The 24,059-nt window shown below is 41.3% G+C and overlaps 1 protein-coding gene across 3 annotated transcripts; it reads right to left on the bottom strand.

The window, feature by feature from the left end:
- Positions 1 to 175: 175 nt before the first annotated feature.
- Positions 176 to 17,062, bottom strand: LOC725699. 3 transcript variants are annotated; one of them, XM_026439593.1, is made up of 29 exons: positions 15,931 to 17,062; positions 15,100 to 15,776; positions 14,664 to 14,737; positions 14,441 to 14,583; positions 14,275 to 14,351; positions 13,610 to 13,680; positions 13,457 to 13,512; positions 12,583 to 12,784; positions 11,782 to 12,195; positions 11,145 to 11,349; positions 10,868 to 11,053; positions 10,407 to 10,561; positions 10,049 to 10,150; positions 9,832 to 9,949; positions 6,926 to 7,058; positions 6,118 to 6,349; positions 5,801 to 6,010; positions 5,617 to 5,728; positions 5,366 to 5,531; positions 5,114 to 5,280; positions 3,727 to 3,855; positions 3,414 to 3,650; positions 2,864 to 3,118; positions 2,447 to 2,790; positions 2,007 to 2,269; positions 1,517 to 1,703; positions 1,080 to 1,271; positions 729 to 940; positions 176 to 483 (listed from the first exon to the last, which is right to left on the bottom strand). In XM_026439593.1, the coding sequence occupies exons 2-29, from the start codon at positions 15,124 to 15,126 to the stop codon at positions 305 to 307; spliced, it is 4,848 nt and encodes a 1,615-aa protein (XP_026295378.1). In that variant the 5' UTR covers positions 15,127 to 15,776; positions 15,931 to 17,062; the 3' UTR covers positions 176 to 304. The 3 variants fall into 3 exon arrangements, with proteins under 3 accessions (XP_026295378.1, XP_026295379.1, XP_026295380.1); XM_026439594.1 differs by having other exon boundaries at positions 5,114 to 5,265; XM_026439595.1 differs by lacking the exons at positions 5,114 to 5,280; positions 5,366 to 5,531.
- Between the last annotated feature and the right edge of the window lie 6,997 nt (positions 17,063 to 24,059).

Here is a 24,059-nt window from a genome sequence, read left to right as displayed (position 1 = left end):
TTAACCTTTGTTAAATAACGTTTTCGATATTTGTGAGTGTTTAAGTGATTCAAGAATTTTATTTTATCATTTGGATGAAATTTTTAGACATCTAAAATAATAGAAAAAATATCGTTTAATTTGCAATGTTATATTGCACGGTTGAAAGGTTCATAAAAAAAATGTGTAAATCGTAAAAGTGATACGATATATAATTAGAAATAACGAAATACAAATGGTAATGATATAATAAATACTCAAATACATTGATTATCAAACACAAGAAACGTATAAAGAAACACGTCAATTTTTATTTTCACAGCTATCAGCGATTTATTAAAAGATTTGCCGGTGGTAAAGACACGGTTCCATGACCGGAAACCGGATGCGGCAGCGCGGATACACCTTTCATCCATTTCCCCATATCGCAACAATAACATTCAACGCTATTCAAAGTTTTCATAAACACTGTGGTCACTCCGCCAATTATCAACAATTGATCACCTAAATAAGAAACATTCCAATTAAGCAGTCTTCGGTGAGTGCGTTAAAATTATGAATTATACAAACTTTGCTTCGATTATTTAATTATTAAATTTTACACGATATACGTGTAATTCTCAATTTAAATTTAAAAAAATTTTACTATTTGATATTATCACTGTATATTTATATCTTGTACCGCTATATATAAAACCGTTAGAAGAAAAATTGCTCAGGATATATCACGTCTATAATGTAAAACTGACCTATAGAGCCAGTGGAATGTCCGTGTCTCGCGATCGACATATTCGTGTGCTCTCTCCAAACGTAATCGTTTCCATCCCACACATCGATGCTGTCGATACTCTGAGTGGCGTTTTCCGTGGTCGATGCTCCGCCGATCACGTAAAGACAGTCGGATATCACGTAGAAGGAGGCAAAGCACCTCGGCGACCTCAAAGGTATCGCTTTCAGCCATCTGAAAAGAGCGCATCGATAACAGCTTTTACCGACGGCATTTACCGTTGTATACTCGATGTATCGAGCGTTTAATCCAGGTAATGGGAAATATAGGGGAAACGCATGAGGGGAACTTTAAAGGATGGAATCGAGCTAACAAATTTTTGATCGGATCATAGCACTCCACTTCCTTTGAGAATAGCTCCTTCTTCGATTTTGTCATCCCGCCAGCGACCCAGATAAGATCCCGATATTTCACAGTGGCAGGTCCCACCCTGGCGATCTGCATCGATTGCACTTCCCTCCACGTGGAGTCCGATGGATCGAAAACCTCTACCGTTTTCAAAGCTCTGCAATAGAATGTAAACAAGTTTGATTTTTCTTTTCTATTTAATATCGTTGAATATTATAAGATAGGATGTGAAACGACTTGTCCGTTTTTCCTTCGTTCTTACGTAAAATCGAACCATACGGTTTAAACCGGTGACAATTATGAAGGTTTAGATCGGTTAATTATCGTCACGTAGCACAGAAATAAGCAGTAAGGAAAAAACGTGGAAGGAGCAAGGTAATTATGCTCTGTATAACAACTCACATCCCGTTCCTTCCTTGCCCTCCTATCGCGTACATTTTCCCGTGGCTGACCACCAATCCGAAGTCCTTCCTAGCTGTCAGCATGCCAGGTTCATTGAACCAAGTCCTGGTAGTTGGATCGTAACTCCAAACGCTTCCAACCGCGAAGCTTTTCCTATGAAGTTTGTCTTCCAAGGGATCGGCTCCACCTGGTGAAAAATGTTTCTCTCTTCTTTTTTTTGATCCTCTCTCTCTCTCTCTCTCTCTTTTTGTCAACATAAATCTTTAAATCTTTCTTTCACAAAAAATATTGCACAATAGGATGAGCGACAAATCTTTTTTCGCGGTTTCGAAAACAAAGCCGTAAAGAAGATTATATACGGCAGGAGTCTTTTTTTTTTTTTTCAGTTTAAATGCTATACGTAAATGGAATGAGAATCCTTGTTGTTTTGCTTTTTTTTTTCTCTCTTTCTTTTTGCAAACTCCTCTGTTTCGTCACCCATTCGACTCACCTACTATATAAATGCGGCCTCTTAAGTAAGCGACCGAATGATGATGCCTCGCTCGTGGAATTTCCCCCACGAATTCCCAAATGTTCTGGTCAGGTTTAAACCTGTATATGTCCTTGCCGGTGTTCCCGGGTCGGCCATATTCCTCGTGGGGATCGACGCCACCGAACACGAGGACCGATTCTCTGTCAGGAAAGAACAAAGAATTGTCGAAGAAGTAACCGGCATCGTTGGTTGCTATCATGCTGTCGCTGATTTTTTGTGGACTGAAATTAAATTAATTAATGTTCTTTATTTTTAAAAAAAGCGATTTCAAATTGTACAATATATATATAGTTAAAAATAGTTAAGGACATAACATTATTGTATGTTGGAAATTAATGGTTTGAAAATTTTATTGATTATAGATTATAATATTTGCGAAAAATTTATATAATATTTACAGAGGTCGTTTGTAGCTCGTCGTAGCTCGAATCTGAACATTTCTGATGGTCGGTTTGAGCCGTTGAATATTATCACCGTCCGGATAATTCATTTCGTTGTTTTTCTCGCCGGAAACGTTCTCCTGGATATTCGTTGCCGTGGATTTTATTTCGATTCGCGGGGAGGAGAGATCGTCGGTATCCGTGTTCGACAAGGAACTGGTTCTTTCGTCGAATTTCGAGAAAAACATAGGCGACTTTATCATCTTGATAGACTTTAACGTTTCCCGTTGAGTCGTTAAATTTTGGGGAATTTGTTGTTTTCGTTGTTCCTCGATCGTGTAACCAGCACCGCGCATTTCGTACTACAATTTGAGATTTCCAATAAAGCAAGAGATTTCCTTCCCTTTTTTCTCAAAGAAAAAAATTCTCTCTCACTTGATGATTCATTTGATCCTCGGCGCAACGTTTACTTTGATTTTGAAGGATCGGCTGTCCCCTGTTTTTATTTCTTGGGCTCAACGAGTGCAGTTGGGCCATCTCGTCCTTCTCGTTTCTCATTTGATTTACCGGGCTGCTTGAAATTCTGATCGGCTCCATCGAGGAATTGCGTAGCGTTTCGTCCATTGGAATAGACAAAAGTTCTGCTACCTTCTTCACATTCCGCTTCTCCTCTGACGTTGATTTTCTTATCTGCCATTTAAAGAAACAAAACGAATCGAATACTTCTTTTTGTAGAAAAAAATATATCGTTATAACTGTTCAAAAATTCCTGTGTGATCAACATTTCAAGCTCACTCGACTAACTTTTTCATTTTACAATTTTATATGAAAAGTTTTCGTTTGAAAAGATTTAAAAAAGAAAGAAAAATGAACGATAATAATAACGTGTTAATAAACACATCTTCTTTACATTTCTTCAAGTGAAAAGATCAATAGAGGAAAATTTTATCAAGATATATATATGTATATGTATATATCCACCAACTTCATCGATCTTCCTCCGAGTCTTGTAACCCCTATAAACTGCCTGTATCGTGGTTGCGGCCTCCACCTCGGATTTCCCGGAGTCTGTACGCTCTTCCAGTTCCATCGGGAACTTACGTCTCGCCGGGTGCTGTTTCTTCACGGAAAATATGAAATTCGACTCGCGCTGCTGCTGGCACCGGCAAACATCCGCCGTGTTCTTCTCGCGCCTGTTCTCGTAATCCAATTTATCGACGTTCTGGAGAAAGGAAAAAAAGAGGGAGGATGTCTCGAGAAAGTTTCCCTCCCCTACGTGGGAGATCCGTCGGTGTTACCGGTGAATTCACGCCGCGCTGGCACTGTTCCTGCGTGTATTTCTCCATTGCCGACCTGTACAGCTTCTGGGAGAGTGATTCACCTCCACCGGTGAATCTCGTGTCGAAGGCGACGCTCCTTTCCTCGTTCTGAAATTCGATCAATTTCGAAAATTGATATTTCGAGGAAAAGAAGTATTTCGATAATTGCAAGAATTTAAAAAAAAGAGTTTTGCCCGTTTATTCGATATGAACACGTAATTGTTGGGGGTTTCGATTTATTCATTAAGAAGGGACGATAAAAGTGAGTAATATCTCGTCGAAAATTTACAAAAGTATGCGTGTTGGTGGAATTAATAGGTAGAAGATCGTGCTAATTTTTCATTGTTACGAATTCAACTGAGTTCGCCGAGTCGGATTTAGGTCAGGGATGTTTTAACCGGTATAACGACTCATGTATAATTTATAGATGATTCAATTAGCTGCTTCTAATCGAATAAACACGTAACTTTTAATTGAACGAAGGAGAATCGAAAGAAGTGGAAATTGTTCGGACGGGATATAACGAGAGATCGAACTTTAACCGCGATGAATTAATGGAAACGGGATCGTTTTGACGGGTGATTAACGGGCGTTAAATTGTTACGGGGTCTGTGTAATCTCAAGGTAAGAGCTTATACGCTGTAAGTGCTGTTTCCACGAGCATCGCGGCCCAGAAAGGGTTTCAGAATTAAAGCAAGGATTTTCCACGAGCAACATAAACTCTGACCTTTGACTACAGCTCCGTGACTTACGCTTCACTTTGGAAATTTGGAAATTTATCATTTACCACTTACAAGCACGTAAGCTTACCTCGAGATTTCTTTACGACGATAACCGCGTAACAATCCCTGAAAAAACAAGCAGAGGAAGTTTTGAAAATCTGATCTCTCCTCGTCGATTCGATTGCAAAACGACTCACCGGGGTTTTTCCATCTGGGTTATATTTCCCGTCCAACAGCACGAGCTTTCCCTCGATCATTTCGCCTCAAAATCGCGGGGATACGTAATAAATATATCGTATACACACGATTTCTTCTATCAAATCTTACGCATGCACGTATATTTTCTTATAGAAATCGAATAAATGATAAATGAATATACGATACACGATAAATAAATATATATATATAAACTAAATATTTGACATTTATACACACACAATATCTGGATGATACGGTTTTGTTTGTACGCAAGATCACGAAACGAAGAATCATTGATACTCGATTGAATAAAAAAGAAAAAGGTAATATTAAAGTTATATAAAAAAAGACTCGTGTTTTTCGACAAGTTTTTCATTCATCGTTCAATGAATCGGTCCATCTTGAGGTTGCTGCGTCGATCTTCGATTCGCCCCAGGGTTACTCACCCCTTTGCTTTTCTCTACGTTGTTTATATATTCGTTCATGAATTTCGGCGGTATCATCATGCCCTCCGGCATCTCCATTTGTAAATAATTCGGTGGTATCTGTTTCGAATGTCTAGAGTGGATCGTCGCCCCGTGAATAACACCAGTATCGCCTAAACAATTTTTCCCTTCGATTTACAACGATTTATATTACAACATTATTTTTCACCTCACGTATCCTCCGATTCCTCCATTCGAAATTATAAGCAATACCTGAACTCTGGACAAAGTTGTTCGGCCCTTTCGACATCGTGAACGTGTATTCGTTGTGAGGGGAGTTGATTGATTTCTGATAATTTCTTCGCTTCTTCAACTCGGTAAGTTTTGTTTTCTGATACTCCTCGAGATAAAGTAAAAATTCTCGATAGGTCACATAATTCTTAAAAAAAAAAGGAAAAAAGAAACGACAAATTTTATTCAGAAACGTTAACGAAACGGATGTTTTATAAATTCAATTTCGATACCTTGTCCTCTCCGGCCCAGTTTCGATTGGTCGGTTCCGTGAGCCCCAACAAGTCGATCCAGTGATAGTAATCCTCCGTTTGATTGCCGTACCAATATTTTATAATGACAAAACTGGAAGAATTTTGGAAGATGTGAAACATGTAAGAATCTTTCATCGAAAAAAAATAAAGAACAGATCCTTACGCTAGTCCGTCGTCGACCATTTTTTGGACATCGGGCGAAGACATGAGTTCCATAAATTCAGGATTCTCTGGGTTTCTCTTCACATCGACCAGCTGCCACGGCGCGATCAATCCGAAACGGACGCACTTCAAGACCTCCAACATGTTCTCTTTCCTGTTCGCCCAGTCGTGCATCAGCCACCGTACGGCGGACATGAGAACCTCCATCTCGCTGATCGCACAATAGAATAGAGTAGATAGAATTCGCAAATTCAAAAAGAAAACAAAAAATTTTGATCGATTCGATACTGATTCGTCATCGTTTACTTCATCGAATACCTATTGACCGAAATGTAGTTGGACTTCAACAAAAGGCAAAGTTCGTCCACGGCCAAGTCGAGGAAGTCTTTGGTACTGACCAACATCAAGAAGAATTTCATAATTCTCGGCACCATCAACTCCATAACAGCTGTGTTACGAACTTTCTTCGCCTCCAAGTACAATAAAAACGCGGTGTCCTCGCTGAACAATTCGTCGTTGTCGATGAAAGCCCAGCATTGTTCTTCCAATTCTATCGAACACCAAAAATATATATATGTATATACACGTTCGAGATCTTGGGATCTCTCTACCTCTCGTTCACGCAATACGTGAAAAATATGAAACATGAAATATGAAACCGCGAGTTTCGAGAGAGGGGAAGGCTGGAAGAATTTCGCTCGAAGACACGGTTGCAACAATCCGCTTCTCATACGGTTTATCGAAGTTTCGAGTTGGACAGTGACGTATTCAACGAAACTCGAGGCCGCCATCATCGAGACTTTCTTTCCCGAATGCCTATCGCGACTCGAAACTTTTCATTCTTCCTTCGCTGGAAGATCGAAGTTTTAAAGCATCGACTGTACGTGTATTACGCTGTGCATTCGTTTTAGAAGATTGATGGGGGATAGCGAACGGAATGTAAATAGGATCATTGTTCATAGAAGCGTATAAGAAGAAGATACAAAATCTTCCATCTGTCTTATTCTTACTCAAGCTTGACGAGAGTATTCCTGTTTTTAATATCGATCGACGAGGTTATTGGTTAAAAATTGCGGTCCAATCTATCGTTCCAAATTTTTAAAACGTGTTCTCGAGGAATGTTTACCTTTAATTCCGAGGTATTGAGAGGCGGTGAAGATTTCCAGGATATTGTCCCTTTGTAGGAGGCGGTAACTTTCGATCTGTGGGCTGATCATCCAATCGTAGATGAGCGAGAACGCTCTCGAGGACACGTCGCTCTAATTAACACATAAAAATTTAAATTATCATTTATATATATATATATATGTATATTTCGAGAGATATCTCGACTTTAATTTCAAAAAATATTAATGTGAATATTCCTGTAAAATATTTCCAATGCATGCATATTGTTTGACATTATTCTCCTCGCGATTCTCTCTCAAAAAAAAAGAAGAAAACTCTCAAGAAAATTAAGAAGAAATATTAAGAAAAATTAAGAAGAAATATACCAATCCCAAAATGTATATTTCGAGAGATATCTCGACTTTAATTTCAAAAGATATTAATATGAATATTCCTGTAAAATATTTCCAATGCATACACAACATTGTTTGACATTATTCTCCTCGCGATTCTCTCTTAAAAAAAAAGAAGAAAACTCTCAAGAAAATTAAGAAGAAATATTAAGAAAAATTAAGAAGAATATTAAGAAGAAATATACAAATTCCAAAATGTATATTTCGAGAGATATCTCGACTTTAATTTCAAAAGATATTAATGTGAATATTCTTGTAAAATATTTCCAATGCATGCACAATATTGTTTGACATTATTCTCCTCGCGATTTTCTTTAAAAAAAAAAAGAAAACTCTCAAGAAAATTAAGAAGAAATATTAAGAAAAATTAAGAAGAATATTAAGAAGAAATATACCAATCCCAAAATGTATATTTCGAAAGATATCTCGACTTTAATTTTAAAAGATATGTGAATATTTCTGTAAAATATTTCCAATGCATACACAACAAGAAAATTAAGAAGAAATATTAAGAAAAATTAAGAAGAATATTAAGAAGAAATATACCAATCCCAAAAGAATTGAAACGATTCGTGCAAATCATTAAAATTCTAATCAGATTCTATCCCTATATCGTTCTTCTTGTCCAAATAGAAAAACGGACTCGAGGACAATTAATAAATGCAAGAAGCATAGAAGGGAATCGCGGACGAAAATCATTTATTTTGTCGCTAGGAAGGCGTCATTCCATTTTTAATTACGTATCTCCTTGACACGTGGCGCGAGGAAGAAAGAAAACACGTTGGTAGAATAAGAATAACTGGTAGAAACTGGCACTCCTCGCAGCAATCATTAAAGGTTGGTTGTTCAAGAGTCGCTATTCACCTTTAAAGTAAAAAAAAAAAAAAAAGGAAAAAAAAAGAAAGAAGGAAAGAAAAAAAAGGTAGTCAAATATAGCGAGGGAAGAGGAAAAAGGAGTTCAAGGTCGCTTGGCTTCGAGCCCACAGAGTCACACCGGTGAGTAAAGAAGTGGCCAGGATGCTGACACAAGAGATTGGGGTCGCGAGCAACCCCTTGTGCCTCCGGTTGGCCGATTTCGAAAATTCCACGCTGGAAGATTTATCGAATCTACTTCGATCGGAACCACCAAGGGAGGGAGAGAGAGAGAGAGATTCCTACGATCGTATATTTATTCGACGATTGTCATTATCGTGAACGAACGCCCCCGAAAATAATTTATGGATGACCAGAGGTGGATATGGAATACGCGAGTTGCTTAAATCTTGATGATTTATGAAGTTCATTCTTTCTGAGCGTGGAGTATAAATTGTGCGATCCAACATACACGAAAAGATAATCGAGAATGTTTATCGAGGATTTAAAACAAATCGAACAGTTAACTTTACAATAAAAAAGGAATATAGAAATATTGAATAGAATTTTAAATATTTCCTTCTTAAAATAAAAATCGTAAAAATCATCCTCGACTCGACAATTTATCGACGATCTAAGAATTTTTCGTCAAAGGGAGTATGTAATTCCATTCTGTCTGTAAAGTTTTATGGAATCGGTCAGTTTATCGAAAAAATCGTTCGAAAAGAAGAAGAAGAAGAAGGAGAGAGGAGAAAAGGTCCGCGAAGATGAACGTTCCATCGGATTCGATCGAATCGATGGATACATCGGATCCACGAGAGAGGAAGAGAGCGGAAAATCGGATCGCGCGAACAAAGGGACTTTATTTCAGTTCAGGCATTCTACGTATCCACGAATCCGTGATATATCTTTTCAAGAAGCGTCGGTGTAACGTTGCATCTCGTATTTCTTCCTCTCTATCTCTCTCTCTCTCTCTCTCTCTTTTCCTCTCTCTCCCGGGCAAACTGTCGCGTCGTAATAAATAAAGGATATCCCGATGGGGGACATCCTTAACGCGCTATCGTATCGCGCGTGGGATGCGACGAGTAGGTAGTCGAAGGTAACACCGATGGAACGAGGAAACGGTCGGCAGTGGTCCAGTCCAGCGGTTACCACTCGTTTAACGAACACCGTTAAACGATGAAGATCGATGACGATCTGTGGTAAAAGCTGGCTTCAAGAAATTTCGTTCGCTCTTCGAATAAATGGCAGGGAAAAATCGCGTCTGATCGTTCTGTCGCTCACAAAATAGAATAATTTCAACGAAATAGAAAGGAATGAAAGCAAATTGGATTGGACTTTGTTGGGTTTTGGAAAAAATTGTCACGAGTGATTAATTGATCGAATAATAAACGTTTCTCTCTCTCTCTCTGAAGAAGAAATTTAAAGAGAATATATTTTACACGCGTGATATCTCTAATATAATAAAAATCTTTATTCGATATCTTTTATCATTAGATGTAATAGAGCTTCTTAAATCGAAACGAGAAGACACCAGTGGCTGTTTATTCCCCTCGACACGAGTTAATACACGGGTGTCCGCGGGAGGAGGGAGGAGAGAGAAGGAGGGAGAGCGCAACATCCCCCTTAGAGGGATGAAAGAAAAATTCCGATAACTTACCCCGGTGAGATCGATCTCCTTGCAATTCCTCTCGTCGAAAAAGGTGCTGTAGCTCTGAAGCACGAGCAAGTGGCAATGGAACTCGTCCTGATCGATTCGCACGATGCAGTCGGCGTTCCTCGAGAAAGATCGATCGAATGAAATTTAAGCCCGTAATCCCCGCCCCGGCTCGACGCATCGACTTCGTTACATCGATCGGCCGATACTATAAGCTTACTTGTAATTTGTGATACGCCTTGCCAACTCCTGATACAGGTCAGTCTTCTCCGGGAGAATTATGTTACTCCAATCGATTGGTTGCTCGCCCGTAAATCCGAGTCTGTTCGAAATTACACCCGTACGATCAATCGTTTATCGACGATTGTAAGGGGAAATCGAAGGTTCTCTCCTTAAGCTCGAAACGAAAGAAATATACGACAGATCGACGTAATTTTATATATATACAAAAGTCTCTATTTGAACGAGACGGGAATAGATCCGTCGTTTCTCTTTCTCGCGCGAAAATTACGTCGACCGATTCCTTTCCGAAAACGGTTCGACTCGGTCGAAGGAGGATTCTGCTAATGAAAACTCACGCGGAGAGTGGCACTTCCTGCAACACCGATGCCTCGCGGGACGACGACGACGTGGACTGCTTCTGCTCCGCGGTTTCCATCTGGCCGATCTTCGCTTTGAACGGGTGCATCGTGGATTTATACTCGTCCTCGAGAGCCGGCAATCTTTTGTGAGTCTGTTTCCAAAAATATATATAATATAAATATAATAGGTTTAACTTAGAGCGACTCGTCTGATCGAAACGTTCTCTCTTTTTAAGTTATCGTTGCTCCAAATTGCGTTGCCTCGTCGTTAAAATTAAACTTGTACCTCTTTCACCTCGCACTGCTTCAATCTCTGTTCACGAGAATTGCTTTCACTTCTAGTAGAAAGAGATCGAAACTGTCCACGCACGGTTTCGATACACTTTTAACAAATGGATGGATACAACTGTGATACGCTCGAAACGGGTGGGAGGGGGGAACCGTGACGTGAAATTTACTTGCAACTGATTGATCATCGACGACGATACACCTAACGGAAGATCGATCGGTTTCGGATGCGTCGAGCAATCGGACACGCATCCGCCAAGCTCGTTCCCCGATTTACTTAGCTCGGCCTTCACGTTGATCTTGGTGTGCTTCGGATCGGCGACCAGCACGCTCACCTTCTTCGATTCGAACACCACCTAAAACGACTATGCGTCTGCCTTGAGGCCAACATTCCTAAGGGTTTTGGACGGATACATCCCGATCCGGCGGATCGATCGGGACATTTACCTGATTCGGGAGGATCTTCAGGTTACCGCTCGGGGTCGACTGGAACGGGAAAACTCGCTTCGAATTCTCGCCGTCGTTTATACTGATGAATGCGCGATCGTCACCCCGTTCCCTCGGTCGTGACTGTATCTGCTGCATTAGATAGGCCAAGTTTGGACACACAGCTTCTCTCTTGCACTGGCTGCAATCACCGTCTCGTCCTGGACTGCGCAACGTATTTTTTTTCAAATAAATTTCTTCGATCGAATATATCGACACGGTTCGATTATACATTACAACGTCGAATATAATTCACAGTGTGATCTATAAAAGCGAAGGTAGTAAATGTACTACAATTACGGATTGTATATACGCGCGTTGCGCCCGCGGTGGATGATAATAATTGGCCGAGGCTAATGGAAAGGGCTATCAAATATTACGTCTGATGATTACAAACGCTGCAATTTACGGACATTTGGCATTATTATCGAGGATTATCGCGGTGTAAACTCGATACGTTCGTTCAATAAATTATATTCCATACATCACAAATTTGCGTAAACGTGTATCGTTTCGAGCTTGTCGTTCCGTTCAACCACCGATTCGCGTTTCCGAAAGGGTAAAAAGATTCTTTATAGAGAATGTAAAAAATGGTTACCTGGAATGAGCCATTAGTTTCGAAACGGGATTATCAGAGGGACGACATCGTTCCCCGAAGAAGCCTCTGTCGCGTTTCCACTGTTCTCCCGTTCTTATATCTCGTTCGGGATCATCCGAATCGTCGTCCTGTCGAGTGGATGTATCGTCCTCCGATCTGATCAAATTTTTCGCAGTGTTGATCGTGTATCTGGCCAAATCGGATCTCTGATCTTGGAGGTGCACACCCCCCTTCGACGCGAAACGATGATTCTCCGACAAAGAGCCGACCTGCACCACGCGGCTGTCCTGATAAATGTGCACGTTCACCGGCCTTTGCCGCTTCGATAAACGTCGACGTCGTCTCAAAGTAGCTTTCCTCCGCTCCGCTGGATACACGGGAGATCGATCCTCCGATGTTTCGTCCTGATTCAATCTGTCCGTAGGAAAGAGAGAGAGAGGGAGAGAAATTTCACGGGATTCCTTTCGAGAAGTAACTTTCGTCCGAATCAATTTAACCAAGATGCGTAGTAAATCATTGAGAAAATTTCGTGAACTTTTTCTAATTATCTTTAATTCCAATTCTACGATCTCTTCATATCGACGATATTTCCCTCCAAAAATTCTACAAATATAACGCTTCTACTATGGAATATCGAGAGCAGAATGGCTTCGATCGGTTGGTAAAAATTCTACTTTCGATTTTTGGATTCACTTCCAAAGTTTATTCCATAAATCGCGATCAGGAATAGGAACTTCCGTAATAACTGGTTATTACTCGAATGGAGGGAAGCACGACGGGCGATTAGGCTTTGATAATTACCTTTCCTGGCGCGGGGAGCGCGCAGTGTGGATCACCGATGGACTCGGCTCGCGCGGAACCGCCACTTCCGAGTGGGCGACTCTGAGGGGTGGCTCGGGGGATGTCGCGGCCGGAACCACCGATTTCTCGTGATAGAGGACGACAACGCTGCTCTTGCTGTTTCCGGGCCGCGGCGATTCCGATCGATCCTCGTCCGCCACGGCTGTGAACCGGCCCCCCGAGGGGAGGATTAAAAGCTCGATCTCGACGTGGACGGTAACTGGGTGGAGGAAGCGGTCACTCGAGCCGCCGCCTCCTTCCTGCTCGCCCGCCCTGTGTTATTGCGCTCCTTGCCGAGGAACACGCAGGCAAAGAGGAATACAGCGAAGAGGAACAAGTACATGGAAGGGGTTGGGAGGCAGAGCGGATCGAGCCACGCGAACGAGTTTCAGGGCTTCCGGCCTGAGGAGGTGACCAGAATCATGGGGCCGCTATAAACAACGAGAAGAAAAGTGGTTTGAAAAATTTGTGAATGCGGATTTCGATTTTTATTTTCTTGCTTTTTTATTGTTTATTGTAATTTTCTAATTATCTAATTATTCGCAAATTATTTCGGATATTAGATATTGAATCGGAAATCGGCCCCAAAACTCGAACGAGCCATTTTGATTTATAGGTATTGTAATTATTTTAATTATTTACAATATTCGGAGTATATATTAAATCAGATGAAATCGGCTCCAAAACTCGAACGAATCATTTTGATTTATAGGTATTGTAATTTTTAATTATTTTAATTATTTACAATATTCGGAGTGTATGTTAAATCAGATGAAATCGGCCCCAAAACTCGAACGCGCGAAAATTGAAAAGCAATTTTTACCGGGCAACTTACATTTTTTGCTGCGTTGGCGGATCGCTCGTATTATTCGCGGCGTGCTTCTTTCCCTCCTGTTGTTAAGGGTGTACATTAGGTGTCGATTATACCGATTCGCATTAGGCGTGATTTAAAAGCATGCGCGCCCAACTTTTAACTTCCGATAATTACCCAAGTTTCGTCGAAGACTTCCCGCTAAGATCCTCGCACCCGCTTGAAGACCTCTCCGTGGCAAAAGTTACCTGGGGGTAATATACAAAGAGTAATAACAAGGAGGGAAATAAACTATTATTCGATCGATTATTTTTATCAATAGTTTCATTCTTTGTTCGTTCACCCTTCTTTAAAACATTGATTTTTCAAAAGTGAAAAGGAAGATCCTTCGTTCCGGATCGTTTATAGAAGAAACGAGTAAAAAATAATTGTTTTATACAAGTTCGAAATCAATTTCTCTATTAATTCGTTTCCTTCCGTCCAAATTATCTCTGTTGCTCGTTTCGGTCCGTGACAAAAATCCTTTTGAAAAAAACTGCTATACGATCATCGACACGACAAAAAAAAAAGAAAAGAAAAAAGGAAAAAAAAATGGTTTAAAGTTCAAAGCCCGAAATGTGCCTCGAAGCATTTTTCGATTCTAGATATTTTTACCCCGGAAAAACCCGATACGTACGTGACGCGGAGTGACGTAAATGGACGCTTGTAAACACGGTTACGATTCTGTCACGGTGACAGTTATTTCTAACGAACTCGCGTCCCGAGTTTTCGACAAAGGGCCGTTCGATATTTTTATTATTATTATTATTATTATTATTATTTTAACACGCATCGTCCATTACCTCATGCTTCTTTCGATTGTAATCTGGAAAATATTGAAGACTCGACGCACGATATTTTCCACCTACTTTCTTGGTTACTGAAACATATTTGGAATAGACTAACGTTTATAAGTTAACGTCTGAGGGAATTACATACCTGGATTCCAGTTACACTTACATCACTTACGTAATTTTGTCTCGACGTGATCGCTGCGTGTGAAACAACAACAGTAATCAGAATCCCTCGAGGATGTTTTCAAAAGATTCGGCGAATTACCCTTCGTCCCTTTGATATCACGACACTGGTGCAGCGATTTTTTCGAATAATATCTGAAAAATATCTCTCGTACGTCCCCCTCTCTCTCTCTTACGTGTGTTCCTTAAATTTCTTGGAAGATCTTAGACAATACCTTGGATTTAAGAGATCGAGTTCCGAGTAGAGGCAAGAATCGTCTTCACTGGATATAGGAGTTCTAGATTCCTCCTGGAAATACCACCCATTTTTCCGTTAATAAACTCTTACGAGCAAACGAAAATAAAGAATCATCGATCATAGATCAACGTTTCGCGGAAGATCTTTCAAGGGAGATCGATCCTTTAATGAAATCCTTTAATGAAAGTTGAAAAAAAAAAAGAAAACGAACAACGTATCACAGACTAATAACCCAATTCCAACCTAATAAAATAATTTAACCAAAAGAAAAAATTTAACCAAAGGCGAGGCTCTCTCTTTTCTCGATCTATCATGACCCTGGCCCACCCTCGCAAAAGGTTAAAAAAGGACACTTGAACGACTCGTTCGCTTCGAAATCGGAAATAATGGTTCGTCGATATCGTGGTACTCACGTCATAACGCGTTAAACCTGTTCGCATGGTACGAGTCGCATGGCACGGTCACGCAGAAAGCACTCGGAGAGCGGCCGACATCGCAGAACGTTGGGTGGGGTTAAGATCGTTGAAAGTGTTCGGCGGACAAACGATCGGTTCGATGCTCAAAACGACCGGGGCATTTAACGAAGAGAACAAAGAACGGAAGGAAAGGGGGATCGCCGCGAGTGTCGGGGGAGAAGAGACCCCTTGGTAACCAAACAACGCGCGACAGGCGAGCGAGCGAGCGCGGAGCGCGGCGTCCGTGTCTTCCCGCGACCCTCGTCTGTCCTTCCCTCCCCTCCCCTCCTTCCTCTCGGATGAGAAAATTATCCTCGCCCAAGAATTCGAATGAGGAGACGCGGCTTCAGGATCGGTAATCGGCCGTGACGGATCCATTTCCACGGTTGGGGATTGAGGGGGACATTATCGAAGAGAAGCGAGCGCTTCTCTATCCCTCGTGAATTCACAGTTTACGAGCTCGTTGAAATTACGAGCGCCTGTGAGTGAGTGGCTTCGACTTCGCTTTCTTCTTCCCGCTGATTTTATGTAATTTACCCTCTCTCTCTCTCGTTCTGTCTCTTATATACTTTTACGAAATACGCTCGATCGACGCTTTCCTTCTTTTAACAGGGTTCTCTTCTTATTTTGCCGATCTATAAAAAAGAGAATTTTATTTAATTCCTTTCCTTTCTATTTACACGTCTCCGTTAATTTACAGATTCACAAATTCGAAAAGTATTCGACAGATTATTGGAAACTGTTTGAAAAGTATCTATATATACTCGATGCTTCTCGAAATATTCATACCTCTTAAGGAATCAAGAGCGATTCAGCGACGACTACGTGTTTTTTTTTCATAAAAAAAATTCGTGATAATTTCGTGAATACTTCTCTCCTCTCGATAGCGATTTTCCCCTCCCTCCCTCGATCTTAATCACTCTCCCACGTACCACCAGCCTGTACGTATTCATCTCGACCGTGGAAGCGTAACGTAATATCCAGAAGCCCCGGGGAAAACAGCTGATTCCGAGCCCCGAATGTGGAGCATCTACGTGTTGAACAAGCTCGCGAGCTTTTTCCACGCCGTCTTTGCTTTAAATGCATCCAGACGTAAATAGAGACATAATGAGGAGGGCTGGAGGGAGGGGAGGATCGGAGATAACGGTCTCGGGAGGAGATAGAGAGAGAGATAAATAGAGAGAGAGAGATATCTGGACGGAGGGAGAAAGCGGAGAGGGTTGGAGAGCGTGGGTGGTGGTGCCTGGCGGGCTGCATCGATCGCTTCGGCGTCCTGGTGACCTCGACCTAATGCCACCCTCTTCTGCTCTTGAGCACAACCCTCCTCCACGCCGCCCTCACGGGGTCAGTTAACACCCCCGTCAAAACACACAAAGCCCCGGGAATCGTGAGGAGGAGGAGGAGGAGGAGTAAGAGGGAATATCACGATCCCCGAGGGAATCCACTCGGAAGTGTCGACTTCCCCTGCTTTCGATACATCGAACGGGAACTGGTCCATCAGCTGGCCAACGATGATGGATCCTTTACGCCGATTGGTCGAACGATTTTTCACGATTCACGAGAAGAGAAGTTGTATCAGTTGCTCGATTTTAGTGGCAGTTCTCTTTCTCTCTCTCTCGAGCTCGTAGTTTGGATAGAAGTAGGTGTACGTGGGTAGTTCGATGAAGTGGAAATGGAAATGAGAAATTCGTAGGGGAGGATTATCGAAGTGGCTGCCGTTTTTGGATTGGATTTAGCTTGACCCGTTTACTCGTATATATTATGTTGTCGTGTACGTAGCTTCGATATTAATTAGAACCACGACGATACAAATCTGATACAGATCTCTTCTCCGATCAGAATTCAAAACTCAAAATTCTCGCTTCGCGCGAACGTTCATCCGCGTTTCATTCGTCATTCTGCCCGATTAATACTAAAAAAAAAAAAAAAAAGAATTGTCAAGATCCGTCATCCGATGTTCAGTTCGGCTCCTCCCCCGCGCCGTCGAAACCCAACCGCACACCGAATCATAGACCCGAAAAACGGGCAAAAATGGTCTCTCCATCAACTCGAAAACGAAACTCGCACTCGACAGCTTCCAATTTCACCGCGCGTTTCGTTTTAACAAGGATGTGTGACGGCCCTCGCATCGATCGATCGTCGACGAATTCGTGGCGTGCGAGGGAGGGGGTGGAGGAGGGGCAAATATCTCGCGGCGTGCACGCGATTCCCGCCGATGTCAGCGCGGATTGCCGCCGCGGGAACGAAACAACGACGACGGGGACGAGATATTGCGGGCCTCCCTGCATTACAACGGACGATATTAAGTCTCCTCTCTCTCTCTCTACGGCCTACCACGGTGCAATAAACCCCCGCGAAACCCACGACATTATTGCGAAACAGACTCGCACACGCTCTCTCGTCATCTCTGCCCTTTCCTCCTCTTTATGCAGATCCGGGACGCCGGATGTTTTCGTCGACGTCGTTAAGCAATCAGAGGTGTTGTTCCGCCCTTGTACATCTGCCCGGGGACAAATGTGTGTTTAGGGTAATTAGGGTTCGTTCGGCCCCGTTCCCAGCTTGTTCCATATGAAACAGTTGATTTAAACAACTTGCGTGTAAAATGTCAAGTGGAAATTTGTTCCGTGTCTATTTTGGATATTTAGGATTTCTTTTTCTTTATTTCACAATTATCTATTGGATATACGGGATGATAATAATAATAATAATGCGTTTTGTTGAAACGTAATTGCTTATCAATCACGATCATATTTGTATATAATATAATTGGTTCCGTTGAAATATGGAAATTTGTTCCGTGTCTATTTGGATATTTAGGATTTCTTTTTCTTTATTTCACAATTGTCTATTGGATACACGGGAAGATGATAATAATAATAATGCGTTTTGTTGAAACGTAATTGCTTATCAATCACGATCATATTTGTATATAATATAATTGGTTCCGTTGAAATATATTATGAATTATACTTTGTTACAAATTTCGATTTGTGTTATTTTTCAACGAAATTAAGTAAGTGTATCAGAAGAATTCGATAATAATCCACTATTAGACTGATTCTAACTCGTCGTATCGCGTATTCATAATAATCTGTATCTCGCTTTATTTCGGGAGGAGGATATTCGAGGAATTCGAGGGCAGGTGATCGAGATTTCGGAACGCGTGCGAATAATCGGGATTCGGGAGTGAAGAATGACGGAGGATGGAAATTTTTGGATGGCTTAAATTCGTCGCGTGTTTGAACCGTCGAAACTGTTGGAGTTTAGGTTGGACGTACGAATTGTTGGAATTTTTTTAACCATTCTATCGTCTCGCCCGTTTGATCATCTTCCCGAAAATTCTCGAATTTTTCACTCCCGATATTATCCGCAACGATGATTCCAATCTTTTCAAAATCATTATCCCTATCTAGATCCATTCGATTTCTTCGGATGAAATCGTTCCAGTTTTTCATTCTCGATTTCTCATTCGATCGTTTCACGAATTCTCCCCTTCCAAGGTAAACACGCAACCGCATCCCCTAATCAACCGACGTGATTGACGGGGATCGGTAAAACGAACGATTTTCGTGATGACCGCCCATCCCTCTTTCGCTCTCTCGTTTAGATCTAGACCCGTTACCGAGCCGCCATGAATATGAATGCTGATCAGTCTGTCGATAATGATACCTTGTAATGGTAATAATGGTATCTATGAACAATAGGGCATCGTAATTTCGCACCATGACGCCGTTCGAATATGGAAAGTGGTTTCTCTATCGTAATAATAATCGTTCGTGATCGATGACTCTCTCTCTCTCTCTCTCTCTTTTCCTTTCTTTCTTTCCTTTTTTTTTCTTTTCTTTTCTTTTATGCATAGCGGTGTAGAAAGGCGAGGCGAAACTCACGATCCTCTGACTGTCGGGGATGTGTGCGTATCACGATGATATGGCTTTGATGCCGGTAATGAGCGACAACTAGTTCCACCAGCGAGCGGAATTAGTGACCGTTGACTCCCGATGAAAGGTAATCATGGCATGGTGAGCAGAATGTAGTGGCAGGCGACCGTTAGTTTGAACTATAGGCGGGATTAAAGTTGCGTTAGGGCGAGGGGAGAGGATGGTTAACGATTGAACAGGAATATAAATAAGGAATATAACGTGTTGTTTCATATATTATTGAAAAGATTTTCTCTCCCTCTTTCTCTTTTTTTATTTAGAAGAGATAGGATTAATTCAAGAAGGGAGAATCGTTTATTAGCACTTTTTGTCGCTATTATATCGTACAGTTAATCGTAGAAATTATTAGTGAATTCAAGATAAATTCATATAAACATCTGTTCACGTTAATCTTAAATTGCGGATCGAGAATATCGATTCAATTGCTGACATTTTGTAGGCGAATTCTATTCTACATTGTTTTTCACGTGTACACAAAGTAAATCGAATCATTTTAGCATAACTTAATATTGTACAAACGTTATTGATTTAAAGGAATTTGATTTTGTATATAAATAAAAGATTATACGATTATACGATTCTATATAATCTTGCCTTAATAATAAATAATAAATTTTATCATCGGGGACAGCCACTTACCATAGGAAAAAAATAAAATAAATAACGAGAGAATCGTCGAAAATCCTACAGCCTACGATAAAAACAGCCCCAAACGGGCTCTAATCCCGGATAGTTATCCCCTCAAAACATGGACGGCAATGGAGAAAGGTTTTTTTTCCACCACTCGACTCGCAATAAACATTGGAGGAACATCGGAGTAACGATAACATACGGCAGATCGCGATATCCGCCGGAAACAAAGTTCTTCCTGCTGCCGATCGGAGAGGGAGCTGGCTGTTGATAGGCGGCCATGGTGAAAAGTTGAAACGTCGCTTAAGGGCGATTTACATTTCTACGAGATTAAGAGCGCAGCCGTGTTTCTCGGCGAATGGTGGATTCCTCCTCCTTTCGCGTCCCCTCCCTCTCGCTCCCCCTCCAAACAGGTGCTGGAAATTCATTTTGACAATTTGATACGCCACGATTGCTCGAGGCGAGAAGTTAAGAAAAAAAGAGGAGAAGAAGGAAGAAGAAGGAGAGAGTGATGAAAAAGAACGAACGATAGATAGAAGGAGGATAGGGTTATCTACGAATAACCGGAGAGATGAATCGTCGTAGGGGATGGAGAGCTACTAGTAGCTACGTGGAAGGGATGGAGGAAGGGGTAGTAGCACGAAACGAGCATGCATTCGAACAAGAACCCGCTCCACTTTTGCTCCGTTTACGTGCGTGGGTGGGAGGAAAGCGCATAAATGTGCGTGTCCTTTGTCCGTGTTGGACACGGAGGAGGGATAGTTGAAATTTCTACCCTGAAGATGGGATGGAGAAGATGGAATAGAGCTGAAGGGGAAGAGCGAGAAAAAAAGCGAGGAATCTACGAAGATGAGAGGGAAGGGGGGAAGGAAACGGAAGGGTGGGAAGGAAAAATAGGGGAGTCGTGGATGGGAGAAGAAAGGAAAAGAAAGGAACAGGCGAGGGCGAAAGGGGAGGGGGCGCAAAGGACGGGAGAAGGGTGAAAAAGAGAGGGAAAGGGCGTCGAGAGGATGATGTCGGCTACGAGAAAGGGGAATGCAGAGTTGCCAAGGTTACACCCGCGTTATAACCACCCTACGACCGCTCCAGTAACCAACCTCCCCTCCTGGACCATTTTCTATCTCCCTTTCTCTCTCTCTCTCTCTCCCTCTCTCGAACACGAATCCCCACTGACGTACCTTCGATACTCATCCACCTATCGTTGGATCGTCCTTGTTATCCACGTGCGTCTACTAAGCTTTCTTTCAAAGTTTCACGATAAATCCACCCTCCCTCCCCTCCACTTCATTAATCGCCATTCCGATTTATGGATGGATCGGCCTCGTTAAAAAAAGAGCGCTCTCTATTTTCGCGTTGTCGAAACGAAGCATCGTTTCGTCTATTTTTCGCTCTGGCCTTGTTTACGGGCCAGAAATTGGAAGCGCAGTTTCTCATAAACGTTGCGAGGATTAATTATTGCCTCACTGGGTCGAAGTTTTTCACGTCCGCGCGATTTTTTTCGAAATGCAATTTTCAATTTTCTTTGTTTCTCCTGTTATGAAAAGTTACGATACGAAAGCGATACGAAAATTGAAATCACGAAATAAATTTTTTTTATATATATATATTTGTTTAAAAATTTATTTTTTTTTTTCGATCGTTGTTTCCTCCTTTCATCTTCCTTGTTTCTTTTTTAACGCGATAATTTACGTTCTTGTACGAATTTATAAGATTTCTTATAAATTATATTTAACAGAATACACAGTGATGTGAATATAAATCAGGGGAAATTAAATCGGTAAACACTCGTAAATGGCGATTTAATCCGTAAGGCTTTCGAATATCGATGCCAGTCTTAAAAATAATTAATCTTATCTCGAGGGAGAGCCTATTGTTTCCCAAAGAAATCCCTTTGTAATTAAAAGTATTCGTCTTCCTTTCCCAAGAAGGTCCTCCCTTAACGTCAAAGCGTTATCTCTGATAAGTCTGCGATTAATTAAGCAGGAGACACCGTGAAATTATAAACGTTCCGTATAAAGTTAAACAGTGTCCACACGATGGAGAGGAAAGTAAAGATAGCGATCAAACATCGCTCGATTTCTGAAAACCTTCCTTTTACATTCTCTCTTTGCGTTCTTAATTTTCGAAAGGGACGCCTACACATCTTTCTATATGTTTTTATTTTCACATCTTTAACGATCGAAAAAATCTTCTTTGTGCTCCATCCAAAGATTTAAAAAGAGAGAGAGAGGGAAAGAGAAATTTTGCTTAATATTTATAACTTCGTAGAGATATGTCGCGTCTCGAGCAACACCATTTTTGTACGTGATCCATAGGTGGAATTTTCTTTCCCATTTACGTGTGACTGGTTTACGAACCGCACGGCTGCACGAGATATAAGTCAAGCAAGACGTTTGATCTAGCTTGCAGCTGTCGAGAGACAGTCTCTTAAAGGAATATTCAAGACTCGATTCCCGACAGCTGTGGAGCAATTTTTAGGGAAACTTTTTCCGCATATAAATAGCCTTGTCCTTGCTAAAATCCATACTTTTCGAGATAACCAGTTTGTAAAGCATAATTTTGTGAGCTGTTAATGATGCTGAAAGATGGCGGTCAATCTGTAAATTTTTCACCCTACGTGGAATCGTAGCGATCAAAATTAAATTCGACTGGGAGTCATTTAATTTTTAACTTTAAGATTTCACCTAACTTTTATTAACTTTTCGATATCCAAATTTCAAATTTGTCAATCCAACTTGATTCGAAGAAGAAGAATTATCCCTCTATATTCATCGAGGAACGAATTTAATTTAAAAACTAGATCAGATTCGAATCGGATTTAACTCAAACTCATTTGTATTATATCTTCCCAATTTTCAAACAGCGAAACTTCAAATTCGTCGATTCAATTTGATCCAAAACCGCGGAATCTTCCATGATATTCCATTGAAGAACGAAATTCGTCACCCCTTCTCTTACCAACTTTAATCCCCAATTTTAATCAAATCGATTTATATTGGATTTGGATCGTCTAATTCCAACTCTCACTTGAATTAAATCTTTTAACGTTCTCCAAATGTTTAAAATCACAAATTCGTGGATAACGCTGGACGAATGTCGTCGAAGAACGAGTCGCGCGAGCCATCCTTCTTCCCCTCCCCTCCTCCCACGCCGATTCCGAGTTTAATTGCGGACAGAGCCACAAGGCTGAATCGGCAATTAATTAAGCGGCTGTTCGACAGACAGAAGGGAAAGGGCGGTTTAATTAATTGATAATCGGAAGAGATCGGTCTACTCGGAGATAGGATAATCCGGGATTAGCCCTGGTCTCAATCGAGGATCCTGGCCGAGGATGCTGTACTCCTTGCAAGACTCGATCCGCAAATATTTGCTTTAATTGGCAGGATTGCGACGAGCGGATCGCGTTAAAACGCAGAAAATTAAAGGACGGCCTCCCCCTCTCTCTTCACGTTCTCGTTGGCGGGGAATTTGCATGAGCTTCGCTCGTTCTTTTCAACTGTTGCACTCAGAGAGAGAGAGAAGGAGAGAGTTGAAACTGCAACTGGAAAAATTTAACTTTTAGCCGGGTGTTCGCGGCTAAAATTTAAATTATGCACCCTTCGCGCTTGTCAAGCTTCAAAAGGAAGATTGAGGGGGAGGAGGGAGGGGGAGGGAATGTGCGCTTCGAGCGACGCGTCGCGCGCGAATGACACTCGTACTTCCGGAAGGGGGATAAAAAGCGGCGATGATTTTTTTTTGAAATTATCGCCGACACCGATTTGCGAAAAAAAGAAAAAAGAGAGAGAAATAATTTCGAAAATTGTGGGGGGAACGACGATTATTGTGCCGAGGAGTGGAATTTTTTTTTCACCGTTTTTCATCGTACCATACGTTCGAATTTCGAAAATGGAGATCGAGACGAGCTAGAGGAGAAATGACAACTTGGAGGATGAAAATTTTGTGCATCGGTCTTCTTTCTTTTTTTTTTATAATTTCAAAAAGAAAAATCATCTAATTTCGAAATTTCGAAATTCAATGTGCGACGAGAATAGAGAAGGAGAATTGGGGGGAGATCGGAATTATCGGAGAATTTTTGGATGCTTCTGTCGTTTCGTAAAATTTTAAACGGAAAGATGAGAGAAGGGGAGGGGAGGGGAGGAAAGACATTGATGGAAAATTGGAGATCCGATGATGATGGAAGGTAACGGAGGATGGTAATTTCGGTACGTTTTTATTACTTTTATATAGGAATTTTGAAATTTAAGACGACACGGTTGAGAAAGAAAATTTTATGGTGATTAAAGGCATGATGATTTGCAACGAAAGCCGTATACGGTTTAAAAATATACAGGTACATGAAGAGCCTCGAGC

Source organism: Apis mellifera, linkage group LG3 (genome assembly GCF_003254395.2).
Source record: "Apis mellifera strain DH4 linkage group LG3, Amel_HAv3.1, whole genome shotgun sequence".
NCBI lineage: Eukaryota > Metazoa > Arthropoda > Insecta > Hymenoptera > Apidae > Apis > Apis mellifera.
Note: the sequence above shows the minus strand (reverse complement) of the source record. Positions and strands in the feature narration are given on the sequence as shown.